Here is a 21,771-nt window from a genome sequence, read left to right as displayed (position 1 = left end):
GATTCCACCGTATTGTTAGGCAATTTCTTTTCTTTAGGCAAACAAGAAAATGTATACATCCCACTGTGATGCTGCAGAAGATCTAGTTTAAACTTTACATTTAATCTGCTTGATTTATGCATGTAGTAAAATATATTTAAGTCACAGCAGCAAAATATAGTTAACTGCCTAAAAGAAGTTTGCCCTATAAGACTCAATGCAGCCCCCCTCTACCCAACTGAAAGATGCTTCATCCTGATTTTCTCTTTTTCCCTTCTGTGACCATTTCAAAGGTGTTGAGACTACGTAGAGTCTATCATAGGTAGGGAGAGAAACCAGGATTTATAGATGGCTGGCTGTAGTGGTTTAGGAAATGAGGAACCCATTTCTGCAAGTGGAGAACACAGCACCCCACCCAAAACAGCACCCCTTACCTTGATTGCAAGGACAAGCATGGTACCCCTGTGGTCTCCTTCTGCACCCAGCTGCTGACTACAGTGTCAGTAGTACCCGGGACTTAGCCCATAGTGAGACTAAGATAATTCTATAGAAAACTGAAGAAGTGAGAGTTGAAATGAAATAATCCTAAAACTAAAGGAGTAAGACCAGAAAATGATGTAGAAAAAAATATCTCTCTCTCATAATGAAGGTCACCCTCTGAAACTAAAAGCATTAATGTTAAAGATGTTTAGTAGGGCTGTCAAGCAATTAAAAAAAATTAATTGCGATTAATTGCACTGTAAAACAATAATAGAATGCTATTTATATAAATATTTTTGGATGTTTTCTACATTTTCAAATATTTTTATTTCAGTTACAACACAGAATACAAAGTATACAGTGCTCACTTTATATTTATTTTTTATTAAAAATATTTGCACTGTAAAAAAAACAAAAGAAATAGTATTTTTCAATTCACCTAATACAAGTACTGTAGTACAGTCTCTATCGTGAAAGTTGGACTTACAAATGTAGAATTATATACAAAAAATAACTGCTTCAAAAATAAAACAATGTAAAACTTCAGAGCCTACCAGTACACTCAGTCCTACTTCAGCCAATCGTTCAGACAAACAAGTTTGGTTACAATTTGCAGGAGATAATGCTGCCTGCTTCTTGTTCACATTGTCATCTGAAAGTGAGAATAGGTGTTCGCATGGCACTGTTGTAGCCGGCATCACAACATATTTACGTGCCAGATTCATATGTCCCTTCATGCTTCAACCACCATTCCAGAGGACATGCGTCCATGCTGATGACAGGTTCTGCTCGATAATGATCCAAAGCAGAGCAGACCAACCCATGTTCATTTTCATTATCATGAGTCAGATGCTACCAGCAGAAGGTTGATTTTCTTTTTTGGTGGTTCGGGTTCTGTAGTTTCCACATCGGATCGTTGCTCTTTTAAGACTTCAGAAAGCATGCTGTACACCTCGTCCCTCTCAGATTTTGGACAGCATTTCAGATTCTTAAAACCTTTGGTCGAGTGCTGTGGTTATTTTTAGAAATCTCACATGGTACCTTCTTTGCATTTAGTCAAATCTGCTGTGTAAGTGTTCTTAAAACGAACGTGCTGGATCATGATCCGAGATTGCCATAACATGAAATATATGGCAGAATGCAGGTAAAACAGAACAGGAGATATACAATTCTCCTCCTCCGAGTTCAGTCACAAATTTAATTAACACACAGTTTTTTTTTAACGAGCATCATCAGCATTGAAATATGTCCTCTGGAATGGTGGCCGAAGCACGAAGGGGCATATGAACATTTAGCATATCTAGCACATAAATACCCTGCAGCGCTAACTACAAAAGTGCCATGTGAAAGCCTGTTTTCACTTTCAGGTGACATTATAAATAAGAAGCGGGCTGTGGTATTGCCTGTAAATGTAAACAAACTTGTTTGTCTTCGCAATTAGCTGAACAAGAAGTAGGACTGAGTGGACTTGTAGGCTCTAAAGTTTTACGTTGTTTTGTTTTTGAGTGCAGTTATGTAACAAAAAAAATCTAAATTTGTAAGTTGCACTTTCACAATAAAGAGGTTGCACTATAGTACTTGTATGAGGTGAATTGAAAAATACTATTTCTTTTGTTTATCATTTTTACAGTGCAAATATTCGTAATAAAAATAATATAAAGTGAGCACTGTATACTTTGTATTCTGTGTTGTAATTGAAATCAATATATTTTAAAATGTAGAAAAACATCCAAATTATGTAACAAATTTCAATTGGTATTCTGTTTAACAGTGCGATTACGGGAACAAATTATTTTGTCCCGGCAGTGTGTTCAGTCAGTGGTTCTGTTATTTCCTCCTTTTTTTTCACAAGTTTAGTTATCTTCATTTTATTTCTTTTACTATTAGTGTATATGGTTAGGGCCCCCCCCCCATATTTAGCATAGAGGGGCATCCTCTGCCCATAGGGTCAGGCATGCCCCAGTCTCCAAGCTTCAAATCCTCTGCCTCCTGCAGGAAGCCCAGGCCGATGAGCAGCCCCCACTGTAGCTGTCCAAAGTGTCTAGGGAAGGCTCACATGCAAGAGCATAGCCAGATCTGCTGCCAGTTCAAGCCTCATATGAAAAAGGACAGGGAGGCTAGGCTAAGGTCCATCCTGATGGAACCTGCACTCAGACTGGCATTGGAGCCAAGCCGGTCAGACTCTGCACCCAGTACCTCGGCATTGGTTCGGAGTGCTTCTCCGGCGGCATGGGTCTCTCAGCATTGTTCCCCTTCACTGGTGCCAAGGAAGAAACACAAGAAACAGCGGTCGAAGAGGGGATGCTCCCTAGAACTGAGTAAGGATAAGCCTGGCGAGTGCAGCAGACTGAGACCTGTGTTGGACCACTCCTCTATCCCTGCTCTGCAAACAGCACTTTTGACTCCACCCTTCTGGCAGGTGCTGTTGAGTCTGGTGCAGGACCACCCATCAACACCGGAGGATCATCGTGGTGTCAAAGGAATAGTGGTGTCATCCACCCCGGAGGTGTTTGCAACAGCCAGGGGACCAGATGGCTCTCTTGGTATCACCCACTCTTGCGGGGTAAGTTCCAGCACTGGCAAGGTCGTCAAGCAGTAGGGAGCATGTTGCCCCAAGGTCTTATCCAGCATCGGGTCCACTGGTACTGACCAGAGGAAAACCGACCCTGCTGATGTCGGCGAAGTCTTCCCAGCCATAGCACCATTCCCCAGACCCTCGGCATTGGCTGAGAGAGGTGAGGGGTACCGTCCCCGCAAGCTGACTCATTCTCAGAGTCGGAGGTGGAGTCGTGCACCCAACCAAGGGGCCAATACCAGTACCCGAATTATGTTCTATCAGATCCTGATGTGAGGCCCCCTCCAGGAGCCTGGCCTGATGAACAGCAGCCTATGCAGGTCCAGCGGCCTTTTTGGCATTCGTGGGGTTTCCCCTCAGTACAGGGACTGCTTTCCAGCTGTTCGTACTTGGCGGCGTCCAAGAGAAGGTCCCCTCTGCCACCCCACCTGACACGGACTCTGGTACCAAGCCCGGTATTCATACTTAGGACTTGGGGCTGCGTGACATGGTCGGTGCAGAAGAAGAAGAGGAAGGCTCCTGCCAGTACAGGCTGCTGCCTCTTCTTCCCGAGATGAAGCTGTGTCGGGGCCGAGCGGCTCTGCACCACAGGACGACTTTAGAGCTCACCAGGAGCTATTGAAAAGGGCTGGAGGTGAAAGTGCTTAAAGAGTCCTCACACAGCATGATCAACATCTTGGTTGCGGCAGCCCTGTCAAAAGTGGCCCTACCCCTCAATGAGGCTGTTGTGGGTCCAGTCACATACCTGTGGCAGGTCCCATCCTCTCTGCTCCCCCACTTCAAAAAAGGCAGAGAAAAAGTACTTTGTTCCCACCGAGGGGTATGAATACCTATATTCCCATCCCCCTCCCGGGTCCCTTGTGGTTGCAGCAGCTAATGAAAGAGACAGGCAAGGGCTGCAAGCCGCCACCCACAAAGGACTCAGAAGCTTTACCTGTTTGGTAGAAAGATTTATTCTACTTGTGGGTTACAGCTCTTCATCTCCAACCAGCAGGCCTTGCGTTGGAGGTATGACTATAACATCTGAGACCAGTGTCAAAATTCAAGGACTTGCTGCCCCAGGAGTCCAAACAGGATTTCTCCGCTCTGGTTGAGGAAGGGAAAACTATAGCCAGGGCTTCCCTCCAAGCGGCCCCAGACGCAGTTGACACGGTTGCTAGAACAATGGCATCTGCGGTGGTCATGTGAAGATGCTCTTTGTTCCAATCCTCAAGACAACCACTGGAGGTTCAGCTGTCCATTCAAGATCTTCCATTTGAGGGAACCTCTCTCTTCTCCAGAATAATGGATACAAAACTCCCTGGCCTGAAAGATTCTAGGGCCACTCTCAGGTCCCACGGCCTTTCTGTCCCGGTATCTTCAAGGAAGCACTTCAGACTTCAACAGCCAGCCCGCTTCTTGGCTCTGCCACTTCACCAAGACCTATTTAAGAAACAGAACAGGTGTTATAGGCGCAGGCAACCTCTCCTTCCACCTCAACCTTGCTCCAGGTTCACACAAATACCCAGAAGTCCCCACTTTTGAAGAGGCGCTCAAGGGTGTTATATCAGTTCCCATACCAGATCCTGCCCCCCCTTTTGTTTTCAGACCAATTCTTCCACTTCAGCCTGGTGTGGTCCCTCATCACCTTGGACCGCTTGGTGCTGAGTATGGTGGAGAAAGGTTACATCCTTCAGTTTTCTTCCACCCTACTCCCCCATCCCAGTCTCTCTTCAGGGGCTCTTTTTACGAACAACTTCTACTCCAGGAGATGCAAGCACTCCTTCGGGTAGGGGCTGTGGAGGATGCACCTTAGAATTTGAGAGGAAAAGGGTTTTACTCCTGTTATTTCCTAGTCCCAAAGGGCGTCTCTAACCCATCCTAGACCTGTGTCGCCTCAACAGTTATTTCAAGAAGCTGAGGTTCTGAATGATCTCCCTGGCCTCCATTATTCCCTCCCTGGATCCAGGGGATTGGTACACCGCCCTCGACTTGAAAAGATGCCTGTTTCCACATGTCTTTTCTGGTGCCACAGGAGGCTCCTCAAATTCATCATAAATCAGGTCCACTACCATCCTCCCCTTGAAGCTTGGCTGGTCTCAGTGTACTCACTGAGCTGTCGCCACTTGGACTGAGTGCTTACAGTTCCCACCCCAGTCCTCGCTTCCCTCAACTCCTGAAGGAATCTCCAGTTGGTGAGGGCAGACATTCCCTTTGTCACTCCCCAGCCATCAGTATCCCTAATCTTGGTCGCATCTAATCTAGGTGCGGGGCTCACCTCAAGTACCTCAGGACTCAAGCCCTGTGGTCCCAGGAGGAGGTCTCCTTGCATATAAAGGTCAGAGAGCTCAGAATGGTCCGCCTAGCATGCCAGGTGTTTCTACCACAGATCGCAGGCGAAGTAGTGCGACTACTCATGGACAACACAACAGCCATGTTTTACATCAACAGGCAGGGAGGAACATGCTTGTCCACCTTGTGCCAAGAGGTCTTTCACCTGTGGGACTTCTGAGGGAAGCACTTCATCCGCCTCAAAGCTTCTTACCTTCCGGGAGCCCAGAACGCTCTGGCAGATCACTTAAGCAGGTCTTTCTCTTCTCACCATAAGTGGTCCCTTTGCCTCAACACAGCAAGATCCATCTTTCAGAGATGGAAGTTTCCCCTTGTAGACCTGTTCATGTCAGCAATTTTGCTCACTATGTGGTTCCAGCCTGGGCTCGTTCACAGATGCCTTCCTACTCCCGTGGACAAAGCACCTGTTCTACTAGTTTCCCTCATTCCTCTTGTACACAAGGTCCTACTGAAAGTAAGGCGAGACAAAGTAAGAGTTATTCTTATAGCCCCTGCATGGTCGTGTCAAAACTGGTTCGGCAGGCTAGTGGATCTGACAGTAGCAGCCCCATTACCACTCCCACCCTTCAGGGACCTGATCTTGCAAGATCAGGGCCGTCTACCCCACCTGAACCTCAAGACCCACCACCTGACAGCATGGAAGCTCCATGGTTGAATCCGGCGGAGCTAGCTTGTTCAGAACAAGTCCACTAGGTCTTGCTAGGTAGTAGGAAACCATCTGCTAAAGCGACTTACTTCACCACATGGAAGCGTTTCTCGGAGTGGTCATCCCAGTGAGGCCTCTCACCAACTCGATCACCCCTCCAGTTTGTGCTGGAGTACCTGCTCCATCTGAAACAATAGGGCCTAGCCATTTCATCGATCAAGGTGCATCTAGCAGCAATCTCAGGCTTCCACCCTCTGATGGACAGAAAGTTGGTCTTCTCCCACAAGGGATAAGAGAGACTTTACCCTCAAACTCGCAAACCCATTCCCTCATGGGACCTAAACCTGGTCCTGTCAAGACTCACAAACCCTCCCATTGAGCCGCTAGCATTGTGCCCTCTTATGTATCTCCTGAAAGGTCACCTTCCTGGTAGTGATTACCTCGGCCAGGAGGGTCTCAGAAATCTGAGTCCTTGTGTCAGAATGCCTGTGTACTATGTTCTTTAAGGACCAGCTTCAAATATGCCCCCTCACAGCATTCCTCCCAAAGGTGGTCTCACAGTTTCATGGTAATCAGGTTTTTTCCTGCCAGTTTTCTTCCAAAAACTGCACAAGAATTTGGAGGAGAAGCATCACACACAGGTGTGTGTTAGGGGGCTTATTCCTTCACCCACTTACTTCCCTGGTTCTTCTCGCATGAACAGAGAGCAACAATACCCGAAGTCCAAAGGTGCAAACAATTCGATGTTTATTGGGGTGAACTTCCAGCAAGCATGATTCCAGTTTCCTTCCTTAGTATCCTCCTTCCCAGCTCTGACACCACAGAGCCTTACACCTGTGTCCCTGTTCCCATTTCTCCCTTTAGCCAAACAGGATTCCAGTTTCCTTACCCTCATTCCCTGTTCCCATTTCTCCCTTTAGCAAAACATGGTTCCAATTTCTCCACCCCCATACCCTGTTCCCATCTCTCCCTCACACACACCCACCCCCTCCCACCAAGGCCCACTCACTTCCTCATTGACTACAGATTATATAGTAAAACTTCAGTTCTGCTTAGCTATACCTTAACCAATCATTTTCCTGAAATTTAACTAACCAATCCTAACATATTGTAACATGATTACGTAACCAATTATATCCCACCACCTTAATTAGTTTACACCCAGCAAAATTAATTATACAGCAGACAGGAACAATCACAGAACCAGACAGAGATTATACAGACAAACAATAGCAAAGTGGGAACTATAATGACAAAACAATACAGAAGTGAGGATTTCACATCCCAGTATTGATAAGTGAGTTCTTGCCAGACAGGATGCTGTTTCCTTTTACATTTTCTAGGCACTTCCCTTTCTCTGGAGGTGATAGGAATTATCAGGACAGGATTGTATTCCTAACAGCCCAATAGCACCTTCTTTCAATGTGACTAGTTTGGAATGTGAGGATGTGACTGGTCACTTCCCAGCTTATGGCTGCCCCTGCTGCTTAGCCAAAGGCCTTAGCCTAAGAACAGGGCCTCAAACTGTCACAGCAAGAGAAGGCCCTTACACCAGCAGACAGTGATTTTGATTCTTTCTTTTATACTTCTAGAACTAGCGAAGTGATAAGAATACCCCTAAATTCTTAAAGTACAGGCCTTTACAGACAGGCCTGAATATCTATATCCTAACAGTGTGCCCTGGCCCTCTACATTGAGAGGATGAAGCCATTCCATAAATCCATGCAGATCTTTGTGGCAGTAGCAGGCAGGATGACCTACCGGTTTCTGCTCAGAGAATTTCATCCTGGATCATTTTTTGCATTTGTAAGTGCTATGAGCAGGCCGGCATCCCACCTCCTGCCATCTTGACATCCCATTTGACGAGAGTTCAGGCTTCATCAGCAGCGTTTCTGGCCCGGGTCCCAGTCCAAGACATCTGCAGAGCAGCGACCTGGTCATCTACATACCTTCTCCTCCCACTGTGCCATCACCCTGCAGACTAGACATGATACCAAGTTTGATAGAGCAGTGTTGTGAGCCACATGTCTGTGAACTCTGACCCCACTTCCTTGGGTACTGCTTGGGATTCATTTAACATGGAATGAACAAGCATTCGAAGCAAGCAAGCACTCGAAGAAGAAGAAAAAAACAGTTACTAACCTTTCCATAACTGTTTTTCTTCAATACGTGTAGTTCATGTCCATTCCACGACCCACCCTCTTGCCCCTCTGTCAGAGTTAGCTGGCAAAAAGGAACTGTGAGGATGCGGGGCTGGCCAGGCTTCTTATATCGGTGCATGAGCGTGCAACCCCAGAGGGTGCTAGAACCAGCCTGACAGATACCACTGAGGGAAGAATCTCTGGCAACAGTGCATGCGATGCATGCACGCCTAACTTGGAATGGACATGAGCAACACATCTCAAAGAACAACAGTTACAGAAAGGTTAGTAACTGTTTTTACCCTATTCCTGTAGCTCTTGATTTTTAGTTAGATGGCAGCTATACTTCTGCTAGAAATATTTGTGATATATAACAACAACAGTGGATCTCAAAGCACTTTACAAAGGAGGTCAGTAACGTTATCTCCATTTTACAGATGGGAAAAGTGACTTACCCCAGGTCACCCAGCAGGTCAGTGGCAGAGTTGGGAATAGAACCCAAGTCTCCTGAGTCTCACAGTCCAGTGCTCAATCCACTAGCTCATAACGGCAAATATTTGACGTGGCTGTAGTCTCAAAAGATTCTTATTAGGGGAGAAATGTGGAGGGCTGTATAGAAGCTGCAGTGTTCCTGTGTGCTCCTTTGGAAGTCAGTAGTGTTTTTTTCCTCCTATGGAGCTGCTAGTTAAAACAAGCTGTAATCTGGCTGTAGATTTTTTGTAGATTTGGTTAATAAGGAGGAAAAATAGATGTGATATGCCATTAAGCTTCTCTTATCTTGTCTGTCAAGCGAGAAGTGCTGTTTTGAACTCTCTTCAGGGTGAAGTCAGCTCAAGGCAACTTGGGTATAACTGTCTAACCCAACTATATTTTAGCCCTGAAAGTTTGTGGGGTGATAACTGAGCCTGCCTGATAAGGTTAAGCTAATAGTGAAAGATGATATCACTGAAGACTTGTGGGTAATGTTTAAGAATGGTATAAGGTAGCACTGTCTGAGTTGTGTTACAGCCATTACAAGACACACAATATGGGGAGCGAATTAAAATCCAGTAAGTGAGTACAGCACACATTCACCTCACTTTTGTCTCTTTCCTCTTTCCCCCAACAATTTTATTAGTTCTGAAATGAAAGACTGTAACTTTTCTATTGACAGCAAAAGAGGAAATATCAGAAAACAGAAGTACTAAACGATATTCTCAGGATTCTCCGCCCTACACTGCCCCTCTCTCTCCTAAACTCCCCAGACCTGACGCTCACCCATCTGAAGGTAACTTAAGTGTATTTGTTGCAGTTTGTGGGAGGGTTATTTGTGTTCAGAGTATTTCAAATAAAAGAGAAACAAGTACAATTAATTTTGTCTAGCCTTAGCCATCAGCTGTTGACAGAATGCATAGTCACAGTGGGGAAGGGGGGCGTATAAGTAATTATTGGTGAATGGGCACAAATATTGCACATTGGGAGAACTAAAGGGAGCTTTGGCCTCTAACACAACTAGCTCTTTTTTGGGAAAGGGTTTAAAGATTCACCGCAGACCGTTGATGAATGAAGCTGTCTGTTTAATGTGCAACAGCTTACTAAAAAGCCAGTAGGCTGCTACATCCCATTATAATGGGATAGAAAATAAGCTACTATAAGAACTGTGTAAAATACTCATACTCTCTGCACCGCTAGAGTATTGCACCCTCTGTTGGTAGCCCAACTTGAGTTCAGAAAAGGACAGTGAGGATGGCAGGAGATTTGCAAGGGTTGATTATGAGAGTCAATTAGAGATTTGTGACCTGACTTTTGAGAGGTTCTGAGCTCCTGCAGCTCCCACTAGCTTCAGTGAGATCTCTGCTCCTCTGCAGATGGAGCCATTATACTATATTTAGAAAGCAAGAGGAGATTAGGATAAATGCTTGTCTTATTTAAGACAGATCAGTCATTCCTTTTCATCTAGTCTAATAACAGAAGCAGGGGACATAGAAATTGGTAGCGAAGTTAGAGTTGATTTAAAAAGGAGATACTATTTTATACATACAATAAATCTGTGGAATTGAGTCAGACGTTTCTAATGGACATGGACTTAGAGGAGTCTGGGTATGTCCATGAATAAATATAACACATGGCTTAGTACCCTAAGCTGTACTAAAATACGGTTGCTCAAACTGGAGCAAACCAAAATGTATGATTCAAATATAGGCCAGTTAGCTGCAGTATCCAGTAAGGAATCTTGTGCACTCAAAATAAGCTTGATCACTTTCCTGTTCCTATTCAATATATAGGTCTAATAACTACATAGTACAAGGAAGTTTTAAGAACCAGTAGTTCATTTATTATACAGTATGGTTTCCTGGATTTCCCAAAAAAAAAAATCTGTAGGGAAAATAAATGTTGCCATATTTACGGGTCAGAATTTGTGTTGTCTTCAAACATTTTGATAAGTTTTCAATAAGGTTTTTATGTGTTTGAAGAGGCAAAATATTCTCCAGCGTTGTATGTCTCCCACTCAGCCTTTTAGGGCAGCGTCGTCTACTGAAAACTTGGAGGTAATTTCAGATCTCTCACTCATGGGCTGGTTAAGCAAGAAAGACCAAGAATATCTGTTGGAAAGGATCTTCTTTTAGCAACACTTTTTCTTTCTAATCTGCTCAGGGATATTTCTGCTATCTGTTCTGCTAGATGACAGTTTCCTCTTTGCAGCCATGGAGGATAATGGAAAAAAGCTGCAACCTAAGTGGCTAACTACTGTAGCCAAATACATCACTCTAATCCTGTATTAAGAAGAACCTTTGACTTTTGCTCCCAATTCCCAGAGGATCTAAAAGATGTTTCAAATTCTTGTGAAGGATCTTCAGGCTAAGACATAGGCCTCTGTTATGCTCAACCATAAGGACTCTTTCCTTGTTTGTCAATAGCCTGCTCCAAACACCAAGGATTCGGAAGTAGAACTTCCAACAAGACTTAAGAAAACCTCATGTCTGTGGCTTCTCTCCATAGCTTATTTCAGATATTCAAAATATCAGTTAAAGTCGTCTTGGCCATTCTATCAAATACCAGAACTGACTCAGATCTCAGACCAAATGACTGCTGGTTAGATAAGGTCTCCTTAAAGTGGGGCTATTACAGCATCCCAGATTCACTGAAAAGTGACAGCCTGCTGGTTGAACAAGGGGATCTTGATTTAAAAAGGATTATTCTGAGCTGGTTATATCACCCTGGGATTGAGTGATCATGAGTTGATTCAGTTTAAATTAAATGGAGAAATAATCAAAGCCAGGTCATCAACTATGGCTTATTTCAAAAAGGCAGATTTGGAGAAATAAGGAAATTTAGTTAACAATATAAACTGTACTGGTGAGTTCAAGAATCTAAAAGTAGTGGAGGCTTGGAATTTCTTTAAACAAATATGCAAAAACTGTACTCAGTTTGCATCCCAAGCAAGGGGAAAAATCTTGTACGGAAAGCCTCCAGACCAACTGGATGAGAAACCATCCCAAAAAGGTTATTAGGAATAAGCAGAGAGCCTACAGGGAATGAAAAAGGGGATTGATTAGCATAGACAGCTATCTCTTGGAGGTTAAAAATGTAGGAATAAAGTGAAAATTGCTAGATCTAGCTTAATTAGCTCTTGCTCAGAAAATTAAAATAAATAACCAGAGGTTTTTTAGTTATATAAATTAGAAGTGAATAAGGATGGATGAGGTTGGGTTGCTATGGAGTGAGCATGGGGAAAAGATTAAAGATAATCTAGGAAGGGCAACAACAGCACCCAGTTGGGCAAAACAGTACCCCTGCGTGGCTCTTCAGCCCCCTCGCTTCCCAGCTGTACCCAGACCTTTACTGCCTTCCAGCCTGCAGCAGGAATCCAGCTCAAAATAACACTTCTGTTTATCTGAATGCCCGGTTATACAAATGTTTCAGGTGTCCCCACAGGCTATTACCAGTTTATGTTTTATATCCCTATAATCTCATGCTTCCGTGTATTAGATGGTCACCTGCAGGGGTCAGGAAGAGATTTTTTTGCCCCAGTGTACTCTGGATTGTTTTGTCTCCTTCCTCAGAAGCATCAGAGATGGCCATGGCTTGAGGTGGGACTCTGGATGGGGTGGGCTGGTGCGCTAGGATGGTACAGAGCATTCTTTCTCTCTCTCTGAGGTGCTGGGCTGGCTAACTCTTGCCCACATACTCAGAGTCTAACTGATTGCCATATTTGGGGTCAGGAATTAATTTCCCCCAGGTCAGATTGGCAATGATCTGGGGGCAAGGGCTTGCCTTCCTGTCAGCAAGCCGGGATCACCTGGGTATCTCTCTCTCAATCCATTCCTTGCCATTGCAAGGCCGTTGGTGTACCTCCTGCCTCTCCCTCTGGCACATAATAGTTTAGTCTCCTGTAGGCTGTAATACTTTGGACTAATTTTGGTTGTTGGGTTTAGTGTGTGGGTACTGGGTGGTGTTGGTGGCCTGTGATACATGGGACGTCAGACTAGATGATCTGGTGGCACTTCAGGCCTTAAATTCTGAGTTCTGTGAACTTTCCTACCTTTCATATGTGAATCCAAGGCCTATTTCAGGAGATTTTCAAATCCCTAATATCTTGAAAAGAAGAAAATCTTCTGTCTCAGAATTTCATGAAGATGTCTTAAAGAAGTCTTCGCCTCAGAGACCACCATTATCTCCAAGGTCTCTGACTTCAGAGATAAGGCTGCATAATCTGGATAAGTAAAATATGAGTCTCGTGTAACATTATGCACCCTGACAATCTTTCTGCTTCCTTAGTGTGTCAAGTAAAAAAATTATTTTTTTCCTAACGGGGTCCTCTGCTTCCTTGCAATAAAATGGACCCTTTCTAAGGCACTAGAAATTGTATGCTGGTTAAACCAAACGGTTCCAGACATTAATCCCTATTGCAGTGTATCCCCTCCAGTTAATTTATTCTAGAAACCAAAAATCCTGAGATTTATATCTGCAGTTGATTCTCAAACTCTTCTATTCAGCATTTATAGATTCATTTATGATTCCTCCCTTTTTTTTACTTCCCATACTGAAATTTCCAGCAATGTTCTCATTTTCTAGCTTCTCTTGTTTTTTTCAAGTCCTCTGATTTTTTTTTTTTTAATTATATGCAGGCCTCAGTAGCCAAAAGGAGGATGTTTTCACCTTTTGATATAGATGCATGTCGAGCAGACTTTTTAATCTCTTGCACAGTAATAGTTTTCCTTCTAGGCCAGTTCTGGAAAGTCTAAGCTTTCAAGGCCTGAACCAGTTTTACTCAATATTTGTCACAGAAAGGTGGTATTCTAAGTAGAAGTAACCAAATACACAGCCCTTGAAACCCTTCTTTCTTCATTTTGCAATTGGGTTACGTCAGCAAGAAGGATTTATTAATTAATTGCTTAAACCATAGAGAAAATTTCTTATTTCTTATTTTCCTTCAGGATTATGTTAAAATAATCACTGCTAAAATAAACCAAGTGCTTCCAGATCTCAAGAATACCTCTAAGCCAAGTTTTGACAAAGAGAGCATCTGGCATATGGTAGACCTCTAAAGCCAAATGTGAAAACATCACAAGTTTTCAGGAAAACGGTTCTTTTACCATCTTTTTAATTCCAGATGTTTGCGTGAAGCAGGAAATAAATAAAAGCTACAATTACTAGAAGAGTAAAGAGTATGCATTTTAGAAGCGTATTTCACAGTAGTTATCAATCTTTCTCCAAATCCATCATTACTCCCTTTCTTTTTTCTTTCTCAGTGCTAGATTTGTGTAATGTGAGCAGAGAGAAATTTATTGCTAAAAAATGGAACAATTTCTTGCCAACTAATTTCTTTTTTCTCAAATAGCATATTGACCAATCTGGGCCATACTTTATTATTAGTCTTCAACAGTCAGTGATTTTTAAAAAAAACTGAAACAGACCAAACACTCAAGCCCTATAGGCAGGTGGAAGGACTTTGTTATGTTGCTGTATAGCAACAACCGTTAGCTGACTCTGAAGCAGATGTCTACGCTCTGCATTCAGTCCTAGGAAGCATCGAAGTGGAGTTTGAGAATATGTTTTAAAGACTAGAGATTAGCTGATAAACACTTCCTTTTTCAAATTTTATCAAAGGGTTGTTACCTCTTTCTTAAGCCAGAATGTATTTAATTGGTTTCATTTATATTTTCATATCCAGAGAAGAGTTGCCTGCGTGTAAGTGAAGTACAGTGGTCAGTGTTTCTTAATAATTAGCACATCAGTATCTGAAATACCAGGATTTTCCTCAATACAGGAAATAATTGTGGCAACGGTTTGCAATCTGTTGACTTCATAAAGAGGGCCACTGTATCTGAAGATAGTATGATCTATAGATACACAGTTGCACACTTGTTTCTAATTAGAAGTTGATGGTTCTCTGTATTGCTTAGACTAGGCAAATTAAATATTACACAGCGGGTTTATCTTTTATTCCTACTAAAAATCTCTTACAGGATAAACATAACACAGGCTTAATGGCTGCACTTTAGAAAAAATGTTTAAACTGTGGATATGCTTCCTTGGTGATTATATCTATGCCTATAACTGCAAATGTATTGATACTACCTTCAGATAATTCTTAGAGAATCAACTCTTCCCCTTTGTTAATAATATAGTTTTGTTTTGTATAGAATGAAATGACAGTGAAATGAAGTATTGAAAATTTCATATGTTTTGTATGATCCAAAATGACCTTCAAGCTCTCATCAAACTCTATAATAATCAGGTTTTTTAACAGCTGTAACTTTAAATGTATTTTAGGAACTTCCTACTGACTACTTTTACTTAAATAAGAGAAGGAGAATGGTGCTAGTTGTATTTGGTGCTTGCTTTATGGGGAGCTTGTTGACAGGCTTAAAAGTTGTAGTTAGTGTTAAAAATAAGTAGCATAGAATTAAATAACAAGGTTACAAAAATCTAACATGTTGAATAGATCGGTATTTGTGTTACTCATATTATGTAGCAGAAACACTGCCAACTGAAGAACATGGCACTGCCAAAGAACACCGATTTTCTGAGGACTCTATGGATTCTGCTCTCAATTCAGTAAATCCTGCAAGCCCAACCTGCCGAAATTCCACTGAATATCGTACCTCAGGGAATGCAGCATATTATAGAAATTCCCTTCAGCCAGTGACTGCTGCTTCAAACTCAGCCCCAGTCCTACACAGGCTGTCATCAGGCTCTGCTGGGAACAGCAGTTACTATGAAGTCAATAGGAATCGAATGCAAAGGAGGATTGAAGGTATGGCATACACTTAACCTTTTAAAATGTGTGCATTGCTAACTACTTTTTAGCAGTATGCAAAGTCAGTGGGTTATGAATTATGAAGCAAACTGCTTTGACATCCAAGACTTCACATAAGGAGTCAGACTTAGGCAAACATGTCAGACCATCTAGCGTGATTTCAAAATACAGAATTTAAGCTTTTAACTCTAATACTGTACAAGGCAGAGAAATCCTGCATACGATTTTTTACTCTGCTAGTTATCAAAGACTCTGCAGCCTGCCTGGCTGGGCAGTGCTGGTTACAGCTCATTCTCCGGCTTCTCAAGTACTGCTGCCAAGTTGGCCAAAGGACCACTGAAATTTGCAGTGAGGGGTTCCCTTCCCTTCCTGCACAGCATTCCCAGCTGTTGGTGTCTTGGGAGCTAGGAACCAAATGTCTCAAACTGATCCCTCCCTGATGGTACATAGTGCTAACACTTATACCGTTGTGTGTATCTGCAGTTGTAGAAGTCATCTGAACACAGATTCATGCTGTGACCCAAATAGAACATCTCGGTGACTCTTTAGAAGGAAAATCAAATATTTTTCATTTTAATAAATTGTAAAAGAATTTGAGTGATCTTAGCCAGGTTGATACACTGGTAGAAGAGAGAGGACTGCTACTAATACGGGACACTAACAATGTCTTATTTTTCCTTTCGTTTGAGTCTGCAAGGATGTGTTTTTACTACATTGACACTTATGACATTTCTCCCTTTGCCAATGTTTTACATTTAAGCTGCAAGTTCTACAACAGGTCCTGATCTCAGTGCACTAAAAAGGGAACCCTCACGAGTACCAAATAAGGATCCTTCTACCTGGTCAATAGATGAAGTAATGCAATTTGTGAAAGAAGCTGATCCTCAGGCATTAGCACCCCATGCAGAACTCTTCAGGAGACACGTATGATATTTTCTATTTCTATTCTGCTAGACTTGAGCACGGTACTAATCTGTGGAGGAAGTTTTTGAGAGTTTCCCTGCTATTATTGAATTTGAAGCGAAAGGTGGTGCATCAGCAATCAGATCACTCTGTTGGCAGCCTACCTTCTGGGGAAGCAAAATGTGCTCGCAGATTTCCTCAGCAGACATTTCACAGTCGACCAGGAGTGGGAACTCCACAACTCAGTAATGTGTAATCTTGGCCTTCTGGCCTGGGCAGTTCTGTTTTCCCAATCTCCTATGCATGTTATCCCACCTTCCCTGAGCTCTTGACCCAGTAGAACGGCAGGATCAAGCACCCTGATCTGTGTCCGCTCGACCTCAGGGCATGATATTTGGATGGGCATCATCATTAGAATGTTTATGCTCCACAGCTATACGAGACATCCTCTCCAATAGTAAAAAGGACTCTACTAGAAAATGTTACCTAGCTAAATGGAAGCACTTCTCTTCTTGGGCACAACAAAGAGTGTTTCCCAAAGACTATGGCTATTCCTCTCACCTTGGACTCTATCCTATCTTTGAAGACATAAGGTTTGTCCATTAGCTCCTTGCTTGACCACTTGGTGGCGACCAGCACATCCCATGCACCTTCTCAGGGCTATTTGGTTTTCAAAGATCCACTGACCAATAGATTCTGGAAACGCCAAGCTTACAGCCCCAGTGGGACCTGAACCTTGTTTTCTCAGTACTCACAAGGCCTTACTTGAGCCTTTAACGACTTGCTCCATGTCACTCTGTTGCATGAAGGTCGTTTTTCTTGTAGCCATCACCTCAGCAAGAGAGTTGGCAAATTGGGAGGGATGATGGCAGAGCCTCCATACAACGTATTCCATATGGATATGCTTTCTTTACATCTACCCCCCCAAATTCACCCCTAAGGTAGTTTTAGAAATTCACCTTAACCAGTCCATTCACTTACCTGTGTTCTTTCCAAAACCTCTTCAGAGGAACGAAGACTCCACTTCCTCAATGTTCGGAGGCCTTGGCTTTCTGCCTACAGAGAACAAAACCACACAGGAAATCCCTGAGGCTGTCTGTCACTATAGCAGAGTGGTCCCCAAATGTTTTACCTTCTGTCCACGGCTCTGGGAGCGGGGGGCGTGGACAGGGGTAAGGGGGCGAGGCCGGCGGTGGGGGCGGGGCTGGGAGCAGAGCCTCGGCCAGGGGCCAAGGCCAGCAGCCAGGGCGTGGGGCCAGGGCCAGGAGCAGAGCTGGGTGGTGCTCCCTCCCCACCCCCCATCAGGGCTGACCCAGGCCCCAGCTGTGTCCCCCTGAATGTTCCTCCATGCCCCTATAGGGGGGTGCGCTCCACCGTTTGGGGACCTCTGCTATAGCAGAAAGAGTCAGAGGGCACACCATCTCCACCCAGAGACTCTCCAAATGGGTCTCTGGCTGCATTCTACTCCATCCATTTTCAAATCTCCACCCACGCCCCACCCTCTTCCCCCAATGGAGTAAGAGCTCATTCCGCCAGAACACAATGAACAACTATGGCATCTCTTCAGGTGGCAGCCCTCTTGGACACCTGTAAAGCAGCCACATGGAGCTCCATTCACACATTTGCAAGACATTATTCCCTGGTGCAGGACACTTCTGTTGATGCCTCCTTTGGGATGGCAGTACTCCGCTCAGCCCTGCTATCTACACCCTTGCACCCTCCTCCTTCTTAGGTACTGCTTGTCAGTCACCCATAGTGGAATACAATAGGGGCCATCACTTGAAGAAGAGGGGGTTATTTACCTGCAACTGGAAAATCTTCGAGATTTAAGGTCCCTATCTGTATTCCACTTCTTGCCCTCCTGCCCCTCTGCTTTGAATCTTATCTGATTCATGGTAATTGAGAAGGAACTGGAGAGGCGGTGAGTCTGCCTCATCTCAGTTGGAGATGAGCTGGGGCCCATGCACAGACCCAGGGACGCTACTTTCAAATTCTCCAGCTCCAAGAGCATGGTGTGCGGAATAGTGGAATACAGATAGGGACCACACACCTTGAAGAACCTCCCAGTAACCTCCTCTTTCAGAGGGATCTTCATTCATGACTTTGGACAACTGTGGGCCACTTAGACACCACATATGCTTCCTCCCCAGGATAGAACTTTTCTGATATCCCAAGATAGCATGCATGCCAGAGTCTCCCTACGGCTGTTTTCAAGGCTCAGGCAATATTTCTGTTTCATGGAGGGGGCATTTTCTTGGCCATTTTAAACAGCCAACTGTTCTGGGGTGAATGGACTTCCAGATTTCTGTGGAACAGAAGACCCACATTTTAAACATTCCGTCCTTTTGCTGAACTTGGCATGGATATAAGACTCTGCGTGCATGCCAGAGTCTCCCTACGGCTGTTTTCAAGGTTCAGTGCAAGGCCTCAGTGTTTGGGTCATTTCATCTTTGACTAGAGAGGCCTCCCTTCTTTAGCAGCTCTTCCTTTCTGGATTTTTCTCTTGGCCAAGTTACCTTTATTTTGGTTACAGTATCTGGTTTTGTCCAATGCCTTTTATTATTGACTTGTGTATTATCTCAAATATCTACCAAAAGGTGCCTTAGAAAACACTTAAATGTCTAAATAAAAATCAGTTTGGTTTTATTAGCCATCAGAGGTATTAAATTATAGTAAATTACTGTTTTATATACTCTACATTAAGTTTTACTATGGTATAAACTAATACAATGTACTTTTTGATTTTACCATGTAACCTGTTAAAGCCGTTGTATGTTGTATTTATTCCTTCTGTAGGAAATTGATGGAAAGGCACTACTGTTACTAAGGAGCGATATGATAATGAAATATATGGGACTGAAGTTGGGGCCAGCATTAAAGCTATGCTACCATATTGAGAGACTTAAACAAGGAAAGTACTAGCCAGTGGAGACAATGTAATGTACGTATTCATATCGGACTTAACTCTCAGGTTCACAGGCATGTTCTTTATTTAAGAATATTTTGTCATCATAAACAGTCTTCAGTTTGCAAAAGTTTCCTCTCAAAATGTGATAAAATATTTACTACCAAGTGAAAAGGACTGTTACATTCTGGTATTCTAACAACTGTTTTAGAAACGTCACACAGAAAGCCAATTGGTGTTGTGTGTTTTTTAAAAAGCAATGCTTTCATGAGTACTAACTTCACACAGTGTGCCGAGAAATCCATTCTCTGCTACAGACTTCAGCTGACACATTCACATTCAGAACCAAAACAGCTTAATCCCAAAGGAAAAAATCTGCATCAGGTGTTCACTTTTACAGGGGTGGCTGTACAACTTTACATTATAAGAAAATTTTAAAGAAGCAGCAGTAAACTTCATCTCTTTAGTGAATACTCTTTGTCTGGTGCTCCAGAAAAGTAATATTCATCTGAATTATGCTATCCAGATTTCCATAAAGGGAATAGCCATATGAATTGTTTGATCTGTGTGTTTTTAATACAAATATAAGCTTTTATAAAGTGTGGTTATCAGTTCTCTGATGAATTATGAGAACAAATGTACAGTATGTTGTCAATTTATGCAGGCAATATTTCTGTTTCATGGAGGGGGCATTTTCTTGGCCATTTTAAACAGCCAACTGTTCTGGGGTGAATGGACTTCCAGATTTCTGTGGAACAGAAGACCCACATTTTAAACATTCCGTCCTTTTGCTGAACTTGGCATGGATATTTGTATTCATGCTTATGTGTGTATATATATGTGTGTGCGAGTGTGATACATACATATATACTGTACATATGTATTCAGTTTTTTAAAAATGTGTTTAAAATATACTTTGCACTGTGACAGAGATAATGAGAAACTGTACAATTCAATTTTTTTACCAGTAAATTTTTTGTGTACTTCTATATTCATTAGCACTTGTCCACTTTGCTTTCCATTCCTGGAGGGTAAGGAACAATCAATGGATGGGTGGATTCAAACAGGAGAGTGCCCTGTACTATGCAAAACTCCCGGTTACTTATTACTTAGCTCTGAGCCATTTATTCTGGTATGGTTTCTGGAAATATGCATTTTGGTTCTGATGTTTCTTGTTTTTTGACTTCTTTAAATTAAATATTTCACTTGTCATGAAGAAGTGGTACTCATACTAATACTCTTGTTTTGCATAAAACTTGGTGCTGTTTTTATAAGCTACAGAAGTGAGTGTTGATAATAAAACAGCTTGCTATCACTGCCAATAAAATATACATCAGGGACAAGAATGTACATTTTCTGTGTAGGAAATCGAATGTATTGTATGTAATAGTGCAAGTGAGAATAAAGAACTATTTACTAGGGAAGATGTAGTCCTAAAAGGATAGGTTTTATTATATTTCTTATTGTCTTTTTATATATGAAAGCTTCTAGTAAAAAATGTGTATTTTTTACAAATTTCTTGTTTGAAAATGCCTTGCTTATTGCTAGCTTAATATTCCTCAGGTTTTAGCAGAAATACTGCAAAATCATATTTTGTAGTTCTCAGCTTTCCAAGTAGTCATTTAAAGAACTACAGCACAATTTTAATTTAGAAGTTCATTTGTCTTTGAGGATTGTTTTGCTCTGCTATCACAAAACATTTAACACTAAGGGTTATGTGGTTTGGGTTACTTTACATATCCTTTGTGCACATGTGTGTTTAGATGGACAGTACACACATGCCTGCTTTATATCTAGAAAAGGGCAAAACAATGATGGAGAAATATCTAGTATATTTGTGTTATATTGCTTATGCCACACTTCATCAATATATTAAGCATTATGCTGAATTTTTAACGTGAATGAGTAATAACACTCTCTCATAAAATTGCATTGGAAGTAATTTGGTCTGAAACGATATTATTGCATTGTCCAAATAGTTGGTATAAATTAAGATGTTTATGTTGTCTGTTTTCTACAACATCCATATAGAACAATGAGGTTTTAGCCTCTTTTTCATACACTCCATGGCTGTGGTATAAATATTTGTACAAAGTTTGTGTGCCCATACATGCACATGAAATGCTAGAATGTCATAGTACTAGAGTTTTTCACATTGTATTATAGCATGAGATCCAAGCAGTGTAACAGACTATATTTTTAATTGTTTATTTTAAACTGGATGGTCTTATCTAAAATAATTAAAAAAAATTTGTTCAGTGTTGTAATTGTCCATTTTGTTTGACATTGTATATGTACTCCTACTTCAACTAACATTTGTGCAGACATCATAGTTTGCTATATTATCCAGCATTTTGCAGAACTTGGCAGTTCATGTAAACTTCTGATGTAAAGTTTTTTTTTATTACAGGAATATAACCTTGCAACATCTGCTTATCAAAAGCAATTAATATATGAACTTAGATGGATCTGTGTTTTTGAAATATTTGTGACACTCTATAGCTGTAGTGTATACAGTATCTTGCTGCTCGTATGATTCACAAAATTTCCACACAAATATCCATTAAT

General features: G+C 42.2%; 1 protein-coding gene and 1 long non-coding RNA gene across 5 annotated transcripts in view; one reads left to right on the top strand and one right to left on the bottom strand.

Annotated features, from left to right (window-relative positions):
• Positions 1–20,690, top strand: part of SCML2 (Scm polycomb group protein like 2) — a 123,690-nt gene extending 103,000 nt beyond the window's left edge. For all 4 annotated transcript variants that reach the window (XM_074967646.1, XM_074967654.1, XM_074967669.1 and 1 more), the window contains 4 exons: positions 9,306–9,419; positions 15,111–15,392; positions 16,156–16,319; positions 19,095–20,690. In XM_074967646.1, coding sequence (XP_074823747.1) covers positions 9,306–9,419; positions 15,111–15,392; positions 16,156–16,319; positions 19,095–19,220 — 686 coding nt within the window. In that variant the 3' untranslated portion in view covers positions 19,221–20,690. The remainder of the gene's footprint in view (positions 1–9,305; positions 9,420–15,110; positions 15,393–16,155; positions 16,320–19,094) is intronic.
• On the bottom strand, positions 3,999–6,172 carry LOC141996027 (uncharacterized). The gene is made up of 3 exons (XR_012641468.1): positions 6,101–6,172; positions 5,559–5,813; positions 3,999–4,456 (listed from the first exon to the last, which is right to left on the bottom strand). It is a non-coding gene; the product is annotated as an uncharacterized LOC141996027 (long non-coding RNA).
• Positions 20,691–21,771: the final 1,081 nt, after the last annotated feature.

The sequence above is a fragment of the Natator depressus genome, chromosome 1, assembly GCF_965152275.1.
Source record: "Natator depressus isolate rNatDep1 chromosome 1, rNatDep2.hap1, whole genome shotgun sequence".
In the NCBI taxonomy this organism is placed as follows: Eukaryota; Metazoa; Chordata; order Testudines; family Cheloniidae; genus Natator; species Natator depressus.
This window is presented reverse-complemented; position numbering and strand designations above follow the sequence as displayed.